At 43.3% G+C, this 13610-nt stretch overlaps 1 protein-coding gene across 1 annotated transcript; it reads left to right on the top strand.

Annotated features, from left to right (window-relative positions):
* Window positions 1-389: 389 nt before the first annotated feature.
* LOC116356165 (uncharacterized) lies at window positions 390-11012 on the top strand. Its single transcript, XM_031800147.1, has 21 exons — window positions 390-459; window positions 551-631; window positions 731-855; window positions 1458-1601; window positions 1921-2019; window positions 2127-2288; window positions 2379-2478; window positions 2645-2865; window positions 3490-3646; window positions 3832-3875; window positions 4011-4055; window positions 4275-4395; window positions 4714-4910; window positions 5025-5139; window positions 5337-5506; window positions 5602-5699; window positions 5865-5995; window positions 6326-6515; window positions 10485-10626; window positions 10722-10818; window positions 10894-11012. The coding sequence occupies exons 1-21, from the start codon at window positions 390-392 to the stop codon at window positions 10965-10967; spliced, it is 2583 nt and encodes an 860-aa protein (XP_031656007.1). The 3' UTR covers window positions 10968-11012.
* The last annotated feature ends 2598 nt before the right edge of the window (window positions 11013-13610 follow it).

Below are 13610 nucleotides of genomic sequence, written 5' to 3' on the forward strand. Positions count from 1 at the left end.
CTGAGTAGCAGGCAGTTTACTCTGGGCACCTCTGGACAAGAAGATAATAAGAAGCCATAAGAAGATAAAAGACTCATCTATGTATCTGTGCCAATATAGTGTCTGTGACAGCATGGGCAGCGCCATTGAGGCCATCTTCACATTAAAGTAGTAACATTTCTTCTTCACAATTGTCTGAGCCCTTCTGATGACCCGATTGGACATGACTTCAACAGGGTCACCAGTAGGGCTCAGCCAAATGAAGTTGGTAGTCCCACCCAGTTGACTACATTCAAATTGTGAAAGTGCATGCAAATGCAGCATTTTGGCCATTAGAGGCCAATATCTTTCTCTCTGTCTGGGCTACAATTGTAGACGGTTGGGTAATTATGCTTTTCACATTTTGTCAAATGCCTTACAGGTTGTTTTGCCTATTGATGGCAGCTGTGGGCATACAAGCACAACAGACACCTTCTATAAGTATGCATTTTGCACCTTGCAAATTTAAGCACTAAGCGTTTGACAAGATTTTTTTAAAGATTTTTTTTTAAACTAACCTTTCCTATTCCAGATGACCTCAACGCTGAATGCCTTGGTAACGTTATTCGTTTGAGTGTCGCTCCTCTTTTTGAAGAGGTTGACGCTGTCTTCAGTGAGTTTGCCTCTTATGATTCTCTTTCTCTCCTTTCATAATTCATGGCTTGATATTGCTTGTCATCTATTGTGTTCACACCATCTCCATCCCTTCCAGATGACACACAAATCATAAACCTGACGCCTGGCCTTGCTACTCAGTGTGGATTCAGCTTTAAATTTGACCCCATGGGGAATGCCATGTTTTTTGCTTCTCTTCAAAACTGCTTTTCCCAAAACATGGTAACCCTAAGAACTGTAGTGTTTGCTTGTACTTCAAATGGACAGTTTGCCTTTCAGTGTCACTGCATTTGCAACTCATACTGTAGCAATGTCATTTTATTTACCTTTGACATGGAGTCATGCTGAGACCAGGCTCTTTTACAGATGAGCCCTGTCTACACAAAGATACAAGTCGATATTTGCATCACTAGATGGAAAAATGAAATAACTGAACCCATTCTTCAGTAAAAAGGTCCTCAATAAGCCTGAGTTGCCGAAGTCCGGTTCCAGAAACATTGACGCAGTTTTACTTAACTCTGTGGATATCAAAAGGATCTCCATTGTTAGCCACCCCTTGGTCTGGTATCTCTTACCTCTAAGTTAACGATGACGTAAGGTACAGCAGAAGTTTATGGAGGGCTTTCAGAGGGCCAGCCAACTTTCTGATACAGACTGCAGTGATGTGAACTATTGAGCTCTACTCCTGTAGTGTGGCTTCAATACAGTGGCAGCTGCATTCATATAGCCAATTTTGCCACCGTCTATAACTTGCATGAATGTCACCTGAATTTAGTTTTTTTGCTATATAATGAAGGCTTTTTTCCCTTCCCCCTTCATTTTAGGATGATAAGATGTTCAGCTTGGTCATGCAGTTCAGGCTGCCAGGAAACCACATGACTGAAGACCCTGTTTATAGAGTGGGCAAAACCTGTAGCTACACCCCCTGGACCTCCCGAGAGATTCTGTGCGACCGCAACTACATGGAGGCAAGTGAGCAGAGCATGCCCCAATGGACATGTTTACAGTCCCGCTTGTCGTACTGCCTGTATAAATGATCTGTCTAGAGCTACAACTGTCCAGTGTTTCATTTCTTCTGCGACACAACGTAGAGGTCTTGACTCTAGGTCTTGATCTCAATTCCACTCGCGTCTTCAAAATGCACATAGGAGAACTTTAGAGGTGAGGAATTTTGGCCTATTCTCAATGCATTTAAGGAGGCGAGTGGACAGATTGAGAACTGGCCCTTGATTTCCTCTTGTATGGGAGGGAGAAAATGCATAGGGAATAATGGCCTTTCTTCTCTAGGTGTCTGTCAGAAGGACTCTTCCAGACATCCAAACCATCCCCAAACAGCCCACTGGGGGCCCGAAAGCAAGGAGCGGCAACTTCCGGAGGGGAGCTGAGGTTTATATATTTCAGTTTCTGTAATTTCACTACAAAATGACAGGATGGCGCTAAACAATGTGCGTTTGACAATTTTGTTTAATTCATGTTTCCATTTCCTGAGACAGGCTGTTGCTTCAGGATACAAAATGACAGCAGTCGTCTTTAGTCCTAGCAAGAATGTCATGAATGTGGATGAGGTCCAAAGGAAGGGCTATGCAATAGCCAACACTCCCACACGGCTGGTGTTAAGAAGCCCTCATAATGCAGAGGAGACATACCTCCAGAATGTAAGCTGACCAGTAGAGCAAACATTTGGAAACGGTGGCCCTACCTGAACTCTGCAACATATTGTTAATACCGTGTGTCCTACTGAACAGGTAGCTGGGGTTCCGATGCGGGTGCTCTCAACCTCAACCTTCTTTGAGCAGAAGTGGCTGGTTACTCGAGTAGATGCCACGGCTGTTTGTCCAACACCAGGTTGAGTGTGAAATAATTTAAGATCCTATAAGCCCAGTTCTTAATTGGCTCCAGACAAGACATTCATGTAGTGTTCAGTTGGGAAAATGTTTTCCAAATAATGGCACAGTTTTCAGTTGCAAAATGTTCTGTTTTGATGTGCACTTGGCTTCTTGTGTCACTGCAGAGGCAGTGGCCTTTACTCCAGAAGTGATCACCTGGTACATGCTCAAGCACATAGACCCACTTTTCTCCTCTGATGCCTTCACCATGTTGGAGGTGTACATGGGAATTGACGCTAAGAGGCTGGACACTGAGGAAATGGCTGCCAGAAACTACTCGGTTTTAGTCACAGAGGCTCATATTATTGTTGAAATTCCGGTGGGGGCGGTTGGCGGCTACTTCAAGGTCAGCATTGGATGAGTAAAATGTTCCGGTCTTATTTGTAGAGCCCTTTATACTATAGCAGTTGTCAGTGCTTTGCAGTAACCCTTTGCCATCTCTCATGGGTAAACTCCTAGAAACGTTGTCTTGTGTAAAACGTTTCTTATTGAGCAATTGTTTGCTTAACCAGGCTAATATACAATGGTTTGCAAAATTGTGAGAATTTTGCATAAAATTACACTTAAACATACTCTACCTCTTGTCTTTGCAGTTTGTCCTTTAGCCGCTTGAAATTTCAGACCAAATATCCACACTGAAGTATTGTTTACCTGACTTTTTAGGGAGGCGGTAGCTTTGCCACTGTCAACTGAATGCAAGCAACACTCGGCTGCTGTTTACATATTGCGCAAGTGTTTACTTTGCGTGTCAGTTGTTTTGAAAATGCAAGTTGACAACCATACACCTACCAGCTTTCTAAAGTCTGGTAACCAATACTTTCCTTTGGATATTGTGTCTTAAATTACGAGCGGCAAAAAGACAAGTGGTAGAATAATTGTATTTAACATTCTGGCTTATAAGGAACATTTACCTGTTTTTGCACTCAAATTGTGTATTACAGCCTGACTGCATCACTCGTCTCCCTTACAGAGCCATATTCAGGATGACCAGTACTTTGTCACTTACACCATTGAGCCCATGCTTGAGTTGCTGTGGATCGAGGAGGTCGCACACGAGAACACCAGCTATAAAGTCCTCTTCCCTATCACAACACCTCCGATGGCCAGGCCTCCACAAGTTCGCAACTGTGAGTCTGGTTTAGTTAAATAGCGCCTATGGTAATTTGGGATGCCTGGGTTGTTCATTAGGCACAAAACAGAAAATGTACTGAAATGGGGAGGCAATACCTGGACTTACCCAATAACAAATGTCCATTTTCAACTTCCATTGTACCGCATTTCAAAATGTTTTCCTTTGTTTGCCAATGAACAGACACGCCCTTGGACACAGTTCCTGAGCAGGCAGTGTTTGTGCTTGAGTTGGGGACCTTCAACCTTGATGTGGAGCTGCTGAACATCACCTTTCCCACCATGGTGCTAACTGTTGCAGAGTGCAACGCCAGGGGCTTCAATGTTCAAGAGCAGAGATCCCCGGACAACACCTTGAAGACCTTCAGGATGGAGGTGCCCTTCTCAGACCCGGTGGTCTTTAAGGAGGTGTGTTTCTGTTAAATGCAAAGCCACACGCAGTGATTTGTTCATGCCCTAATAAGTGGGCCACCAACAAAATATAAATAATGGCACAAATGTACTTTGTATCCCTCATTTACTCAAGTGTTGTTTTAATAGTCCCCATATGTACTTAGTTGTCACTTGATGTTGAATAGAGTTCTGTTGCAACAATAATGCTGACCAATGCTTTTAACTTCACTACAGAGAAGGGTGGAACAAGGTGTCACAACCTTCACTCTTCAGCTGATCTACGGCCTGGTCATCTTTCCAGAGTACGCTCCTTTCTCTCACTCTGCCGTTGTGGACGCTGTACTGCTGGACATTGGTATGCCTCTGGACTACGCCAAACTACTGTTGAATGGTTTCCTCTCGTTAATGATTGCCCTGAAAGGAAATTGGCAGTGAAAGACCAACTAGCCATACTGTAGGGTTTTCCTATGCGGTCTTTCTACAAAGAATGTTAAGCTTTAGAGTATTTGGACCCAGTTTCCCTGTTCCTGATTTGCCAGGATCGTGTTTATTCAGTCCCACCATAGCAAAACATTTTGCAATCTAAACAAGGGTTTCTTCTTGGACAAGTTCAAGTAGTACCTTCCTGTTTTTTGTGCTTAATTAATGAACACAACCCTGTTTGTCCTTGTAGTGCCACCCTCAGTCACTGGCAACTGTGATCAGGAGAACTTCCACATCACTGTGGACTACAGGAACCAAGAGCCCTTTTTTGTGGTCTTGGTTGGCAAGCGGCTGCTTAACCATGAGTTTGCTCAACAGTATTTAACAGAGGGCGACACAGACTTCACCATCACGTTGCCCTTCTCTTCGCCGGACGCAGTGTTTGAGGTACGACGCTCTCCCAAAACATGTTAACCTAAATTGCTGCAGCTAGCTTTGCTTTCCTTACCCTGTATACATGCATACAATATTGGACTAATGAACTCTCCCATTGGTTCCCAGTCGGTTCACTCGTCCTCTGTCAGGAGCAGACTGGATGTGGCTCTGTTGAATCCTTACAACAACATGACCATCAAATACTTTTCCCTGGCTTGCAGCTTCCTCAAAACGCTGACTGGTTGGTTCTCAAACAATTACTTACGATAAATTGTCGTTTAACATGGGTTCCTTGCAAATACCGTGAGTCTAAATGGTAGTGCCAGATGGGCATGGATTGCAATTTTGGTGCTATTCCATTGGTTCAAGCTCAATTAGTGTAACAAATACAGAACCCAGGTCTGATGGCTACCTGTCTTTTGCTCCCCCACCTCCAAGAGTGTTTCTCTAACGGAACGATGACTGCCCTGGCGGTGAAGGTGGATTCTGTTCCCGGTCTGAACCCCGGTCAGCTGACCCTGAGCGACCCCGCCTGTGGTCCCACCTACAGTGACGATCGCTTCGCCTACTTCCACTTCACTGTGAACTCCTGTGGCACCACCAGGAAGGTAAAATGACTATTACCCTGAGGTGATGGGTACTGTGTATTTACGGACTGTTTGCTTCTGCAGGCTGTAATAAGCAATTCCCCTCTACTACATAGTTTATCAACAATGTCATGCTGTATGAGAACGAAATCTCCTTGCCAGATGAACTTGAGGTGAAGCTGAATGCCACGACGTCTTCAGAGGAGGAATATCAGTAAGTGCATTACGCATCACAATTGTAGCTATTAGCTTTCATAAGGTTTATTTTTCTTCATCCATTGCTCAATACTTTGTATACAGGGAAAATGTGCCTCTACTACCAGTGTCCACTCCACTGCTTGACGTTTCCCCTATTGAAGTTGCTTACATCCCTCTTTAGGTTAAAGGTTTCCTGCTCCTATGTGGCCAACATCACTCGCACATTGGCCTTCCTGACCAGGCCGCGTGACAACGAGCCTTTTGCCGAGACTGGGACGGGTCGACTAATGGTCAGAATGAGACTCGCTCAGGGTAAGCGTGCACAAATTCAGAATTTCAACTTGACCCCTAGCCTCTAAAAGAATCTTGGATGGTCTCCTTTACAAAACCATTCCCAAAAATGTAAGCCTTGTGATATATTACTCTTGCGTTCTGAGATCTACAGGTGTGGCTATGTAGTAACGGTGAGGAGCTGATTTGGGAATTTGTTAGAAGCCTCTAGTGGGGGGTGGATAGTGTTGGCTATAAATGGCTTGTGTTCATTGGGGCACAACAGGATATGATAAACGAGCATTTCTTAATGGACAAGTTCCGATGGTGCCCACTGACCACGACCCCCGGTTGTCTTGTTCTGTGTTCCAGACGCCTCGTATAACACGTTCCACCAGGAGGAGGACTATCCAGTGGTGAGGTACCTGAGACAGCCTCTGCACTTTGAGGTGGAGCTGACCACGTCCTCTGATCCCAAGGTAGCGCTGGTGCTTGACCACTGCTGGGCCACCCTCAACGAGGACCGCGACTCCCGACCCCGGTGGAATCTCATCATTAATGGGTAACATGTTGTTTTTGGGCCTAAACAAGTGTTATTCCACAGGTGTGGTTCCTGAGTAATTAGCAACCTATCATGCTTGGCAGGCCATTTACTTTGGCTACCGTGGCTATGCCCCCATCCATAGGTCGAGTGGTCACAATGCTTAAAAACGATGTGAGCCATGTGCGGTCTGTCACCAGATCTCCACCCAATTTCACACTTATGGGAGATTCTGGCGCGTATGATCACATGCTTGTCATCACTGAGTGGTCCCTGCAGCATATCATTGGAACGTATGCTGCATCAAACGACTCTAAACCGCGTTGTCTGAAAAGCATCTAAACAATGTTTTGTGTTGAGAAATAAAGGTCTTCACAACTTTATTCCAGCTTTGCTTGTAAAATATATCAATGTTAACGTTATCATCTAGTCTAAATAACAGGTTGACTTGTTTTACAGTATGATGCGGTACAAGGGAGCCATGTAAATCTAGTATAGAAAGTATGGCAGCCATGTTTGTCAAGCAAGAACTCCTAGAATGCTGTTCACTGCGCCCGTTGCCTGAGATCTTAACTTAGTTTGGCCACTTCAGCATGTGTACGCCGTAACAAGTACAAACATTATCACATGACAAGTAGTTTACAGGTAACTATACAAAACGCCAATTGTTGTCACCTCCCCAAATACAACCGTAGCACGAAAGCTAAGATATAGCACAATCCATTATTGGGGGCTAAGTCCTTGGGGGAAGGTATTGTGAAGAGGATGATGCAGGAAATATTACTAAGATCTGGGAATTTATCAACAATAAATGGTGAGGCAGACAGTTTTTCTAAGCTATATACCCCTGGAAAGGGGGGGTCTGATCTGGCAACCCTGAGGTACCATAGTTTACACTCTGATGCCGTGTTCAAATCAACTGACGACTTCAGTGCATTCAAGACAATGAGGTTACTCCAGTTGAGATCACCATAAGTCTGACAGACGCTTACGTGATAACCCGACTGCATTGTATGGTGTTAGCTTATATTCAGTACCACCTTCAAGTGTTTTACACACGTGTCCATTACAATCTAGGCAAGAATCAGAACGCATGAATTAAACGCTAAGCACATTATACTTACGGTACGATGCAGTAGAAACGACAACACGTGACACAGAAAATAAGGCACTTTGATAGGAATACACGCATGTCCACAGTTATTTGTGAGGAAGGCAATAAATGTGCAAGGACTGTATACTTGATCTGGGGAAGTGCTTGGGCTTTCTTTTGAAGGAAAGTTTGTCCGGCTCATTAAATTCTCAAATCTAAATGGTCTGCAACCGTGAAATGGGCTACTTTTGTGAATGAATGAGGCAAAATTAGAAGTTGAAACGGCTTCTAGAAAATTAGCAGGTAGTGTGCCTTGGTCTGAGGTCAGCGCGGGTTAAGTGTCCACATGTTGGAACGGTGAGTGCATTCTGACATCACGCGCATGAAATCAACTCCCACTGGGGCAACTGTTGAAGATATTTGGAACTTGTGTGTGAAAAGGTTAATGTTGGCATTACCTACACCTTTTTACTCAATGTTATCCTTTTGGTTTGCTACAGTTCAGTGTTGTGCCAAGCTGATGGTCAGTCAAATGGAAATCAAGAGCTGCTGGCAAGCTTGGCTTGCCTTTCCGATTGGTTACATACAACTGCTCTTAACACTGACTGAATAGTTGTTGGTTTTGGGTTGAATTCAGGCACAAGTGACCTCTTGTATTTAAAACAGTTATTGCACTAAACCTAAAGGATTGTTCAGATGCCTGTGCAGCATGGATGTTTGAAACTGAATAGGATCAGTTGACAGGATCCCCAGAAGTTGATGCCGCTTTCAATGGAATTTCCTGTCCTAGAGAATGCGCTAATTGGGAGTTGCTAAACATGAACAAATACCACGGTCAAGTGTAGCAGCATCTTGCTAACCTTATTTAGCTAGCTAATGTTCATATTTTTTATTTGGGTGAGCACTTTGCCACAGATGGACATGCTGGCCTAATTTTTATCTCAAGAATTTAAATTGGGTTACTATAGAAAGATGACTTATTTTTCCTACATTGTAATGGGCTACAATGACTTATGATTATGCACGCTGCAAATGACCCTTTATTTTACGGGTGCCTTTTCAGTATCTGGCTGCATGTTACACCAAGCAGTGTAGTGAAGCAACTTTATTGGTCAAAACCATTCATTTGGGGGATCGGGTTTGCTATGAAATCATGCAATTTGACCATTTTTATGAATTGGTATCAACCTAAGTTTGGCCATGTGGACACGGCTGTTTATTAAATCAGCAATGTCATAGCAGTTTTAAAAAAACAGGCTGAAATGTTTTGTATATCAACGGAAAAGACACAACATTCACATGGCTGTGCACAAAATGGGTAGTTCAGATTTGTCACTTCAGCTGCAACTATATCGTTGTGCAAAATCCTTACCATCGTCTGTCAGCTCAAGTGATTTGTACTGGTGTGGGTGTTTCTCAATGTAACGTCTTCAGATTTCACAAATTCCTTTTTGCTAATATCTGGCAGTTAAACACTAAAGGATAAACCTCCCAAAGATGCAAATTAAAAAAGTAGGCCTAAACTGTCAATGCGTAGGTTACTTTGTATAGTAGAGCTGCGCCCTTCACAGAAGTCCTCCGTGTGACTCCGATGCCGTGGGTGTCGAATTTATTTTGTGTGACCATTTTTTCTCCAACACCGGAAGAATTGCTCTGGCGCATTGCATGAAGTTCTTGTTTAAAATGAAGTACTTGTGTTGTTGATGATACCGACTGTCTATTCGGCAACTTTGGTTAAACCACGATCAATATTCTGGTCAGACTACAGGCGACCTTTCTGGATCATTTAGAATTAAGAACCATTTAGAGGGACATCTCACCTCATGTCAATGGAATTGAATATACATGTTTGACACCTGTCATTTAACAAGCCATTGCAGTAGACCAAAATAAATATTGTTGACGGAAAGCCCAATTTCTGTTCTTTAAAATAAAAACGTAGGATTTGGGGTGCCGAGGAAGCGGTTTTAAAGTTACCGTCTCCCGACGTAAACTCTAGACGGTAGAAATTGATAGTCAACTTTACATCGTATCCTCCTTGCAGCTGCAAAACCCCCAGCCTTATGATTCAGTACTATACAAGTTGGTTTAATTGAATTACTAGCTAACTAAATAACACAGGTGACACAATGACAGCTTGTTACAAGGTTTCTCTTCACACCCCCCACCGTTCCGTAAGGGACACTTATCATTGATACATTTTGAACACACGAACCGGCACCAGCTTGGAGTAAAAGCATGAATGTATTTGTGGAAAGGTAGGTGGTTGGTCTTCTCTCTGATTGGCTACATGAGGTCACAATGTCGTTGGTTGTCCGTGGCTCCAATGACTAGTCTTGAACAGAACTACAGGATGGATTTTCCTTTCACACGTTCTGGAAGATAGGCTAATCAACACTGTCGCTGATTCCTCAGTGGGTGATGAGTAGGATGGTTTGGATGTGGTAGCAGAATGGTCCCACTTAAGTTAATTTTCTAGGTTAGGAAAGTTCCAAACGTCTAGCTTGCGCCTCACGGTTTTCTGGTCTAATGTTAATTTCTGTTACCATTCCTTTTATGCACTCAGAGATTAGCTATAGAAAATGTATGTCATATTGGTTTTTATTTTGTGATTTTTACTAGAAACGTGCTTACTCTACAGGTAGGAAGTCTTGAGCCTTTACATTGTATATGAAATATGGTTTTTCAAGACAAAGGTGATTGTTGTTGGGTAAAGCCTGTTAGCAAAAACATTCCTTTAGTTCATACTGGAGGGGGAGAAAGAACTCACTTCTGCTGTAAATTGATCTGATCCTCACAGGACAGTCATAACACCACCACAAGACTTCGTACACAAGGCAGTTGGGGTTTGCAGCGTTTTCTTGTTCATAACTTAGTCCCTCTCTCTACACTGGCAGCTGTGAGAACCCCGAGGATCCATACAGTGTGGTCTTCCACCCGGTAGAAGCTGACGCCAGGGTCCGCTTCCCCCCTCACGTCAAACGCTTTGAGGCCTATATGTTTTCCTTCGCCGGTGATGCGGTTGAGCCGAGTGGCCAGGTAACAAAGTTCACCCAACAATCTTTATTCTTTAATTTTAGAGTGGCAATCATCCCTTTAAAAAAAACTGACACCATCAAATCTTTGATTCCTAGGTCTTTGTCCATTGTGATGTGGTCATCTGTGATGCCAGTAGTCCCACTGGCGGCCCCTGTAGTGGACAATGTGTGAATCAGGACAACCTGAAAAGAGGTAGGTCTTGTTTTATGCTTTTCAGACCCTGGCAGACCATAACTGAACTAATAGGTTCGCTCTCTCTCTCAACAGGTCAACGACATGTCAAAGACCTCTTTGAGGAGCGTCATGTATATGTTTCTTCTGGATACATTCTTTGGGTGTAATGTATTGTTCTAACATGTCAAATAAAGTGTTCTATATAAAACAATCCTAACCGTTGGAGCTACCTTAACACCATGTCGTAGGCTTGTCATCTGACATGTATCAATCAAGCCTTTTGTAAGCATGGAACTCTGAACCATCCACCGGAGGGAGATAAGTGTTGCACACCAATTTCCCATCTAGGACAAACAATGGGTGACGAAACAAAAGCTTTCCATTGTCCAGTAGGATGAACTGACTCAATGTTATAGCAGATGGTGGTTTGCCAAAGTGAAACCAGCAGGGCTGTGGTTGGATGCAGTGTTGGTAATTTTCAACTGAAATTACAACTTTCCTTGATACCTCTCACTAGCTTGGTTTCCATCCAAATATGGACATTTCTTCTTCAATGATATGCATGTCAATCTCATGGCTCAAATGGGAAGAGCATGACTTCATCGCTACTTGTTTGTGTAAGAAGTGTTGACAAGCTGAATGTACCGAGCTGTCTGTTTTAAACTCGCGCACAGCTCAGACACCCATGCATTCCCCAAGTCCGAACTACGAAGGTAGAGCCATGAATACGTTGCAATCTATTCCGCATCAGGATAAGATTTCAACACACACCGTACGGAACAGCGGGGACTGAAGACACTCCTTAAAGTTGCGAGCTTGCACCGCGGGACGGTTTCTTTGCTCCAGACCACAAGGGGGAGTTTGCGCAATCATTATGCATTTGGGTCCCAAGGCTTTGGGATGACCAAAGACTAATTTGACACGAGCCACCCTTGCCTTGTGGCGCTCAACGAAGATTGCTGACAAAACAGATGGAAGTTGTCTTAACGAGTCAAGCAATGTACAATTTGAGAGGAATGTGATAATGTAGAGACGTGGCTATATATATATAAATATTTTTTGTTTGTTGTCAAAGTTAAATTACAAAAATCTCTATTTAGCAAGGTCAGACGAGCTAGTGTTAGAATGAATTTGTCTTTCAGGGACTCCTGAGAACCAACAAACCAGGATGTTGTCTTGTGAAACAGTGGCTGTAAAGCATTGACTGCACAATTGTAAACTTGCCTTGTAATGCAGCTAAAGTAACATGGCTAGCTATTTACTTGCTTGAGTCGGATTAAAAATAACTGTTGCCGCTCTGGGTATGGACCCTAAAACGTAGTTCTGAACTAATATTCATATCAATCAATGACCCTGAAGTCAATGGCATTAAATGAAGCCTAGAGTAGAATATACCTTTATTGTGCCAGGATGCAAGACCTATATACACATGTATTTTAGTTAATACCACGTATGAGATTCCCATCTTGTAGCCTGTACATTGAATATATTCACCGATCATGTACTTTCCTTGGCAAATAAAGGTGTGGTTCTGGTATGACAGACACTCAGTCATATCAAACGATGCGGTGTCTGTATGTATTACAATTATACACTTCAGTGTTTACTGCTCCTGGGATAATTACACATTGTAACTATACAATAGACTAAACATGATTGATTTGTAATTCATATACAGGAAAAAAACGTATGCATATCTAACTCCATTAATCTGAGGACACAGGATAGTATTTCAACCAGTGGAGAATGTGAAACGCTTTATTGAAGTGCATTTTATTTATAATATTATACGAGTTCAATCTTGGGCGGGCAGGTGGGTAGAGCTTGGACTAGTACCAGAAGGTTGCAAGATCAAATCCCTGAGCCGAGAAGGTAAATCTGCCCCTGAACAAGGCAGTTCCTAGGCCGTCATTCTTATCTGACATGCCTTTTAAAGGGTAACTACAACCCCAAAATCAATGTCTTATTTGGTTTCCTGCTATGGTTTAAACGTTGTCGTGGACATAGAAATATAACATGATTGGATTTTCTATTAAAAAGGTGTCCATTTTAGAGAGCGAAAACCTATAGATGCAGGGACAAACGGTCCCCCTTGCATTACCCATCCAAGTGGGTAATACTTGGATGGGAGACCGCCTGGGAATACCCGGTGCTGTAAGCTTTTTGTCACTGCCTTGTGGAATTTCAACTCTTATCTTCGATTATCACGAAGATAATGGCGAGAGACGTGATGACAACGAACTAATCGTCTCGTTTATGAACTTGACGGTTTATATTGGAGACGGCGCGATAATGGAAAAGCTGCGCAGCTGGGTGTAGCCGCCGTCACGGATATCCGAAGGAGAGTTTGTCCGGGGACGGAGATCGTGGATTGGAACGAGATACTGTAGGTGAAGTTCACGGACACCGTGCAGTTCTTTTTGCCGTACTCCAAAAAGTTCGAGACACAGGAGGGGGGTGAATACTTCAGGGTGATTCATGACAGCAGGTCAGGTGTGCGGTCTGTGTATTCAACCTGGGCATATTTTAAAAGACTGCCCTGACTTTAGGTGTTTTAAGTGCGGAAACCAGGGACACTATTTGCCAGAGAATGTGTCGGAGTAAGGGAGAGGGCAATGAGAGTCGGAAAATGGATACAGAAAGCACACGGACACGGGAAGAGGTTGAGTTGGTTGGATGGGATGGATTTGAGTTGTTTCGGATACAGACGACACTGAAAGGTAGAGAATAGAGGAAGCCTGAGGAAGAGGAAAGCGTGGACGTGAAAAAGGATGGAAAAGGGAAAAAACAAGTCAACATCTAAAGGATAA

Source organism: Oncorhynchus kisutch, linkage group LG21, assembly GCF_002021735.2.
Source record: "Oncorhynchus kisutch isolate 150728-3 linkage group LG21, Okis_V2, whole genome shotgun sequence".
NCBI lineage: Eukaryota > Metazoa > Chordata > Actinopteri > Salmoniformes > Salmonidae > Oncorhynchus > Oncorhynchus kisutch.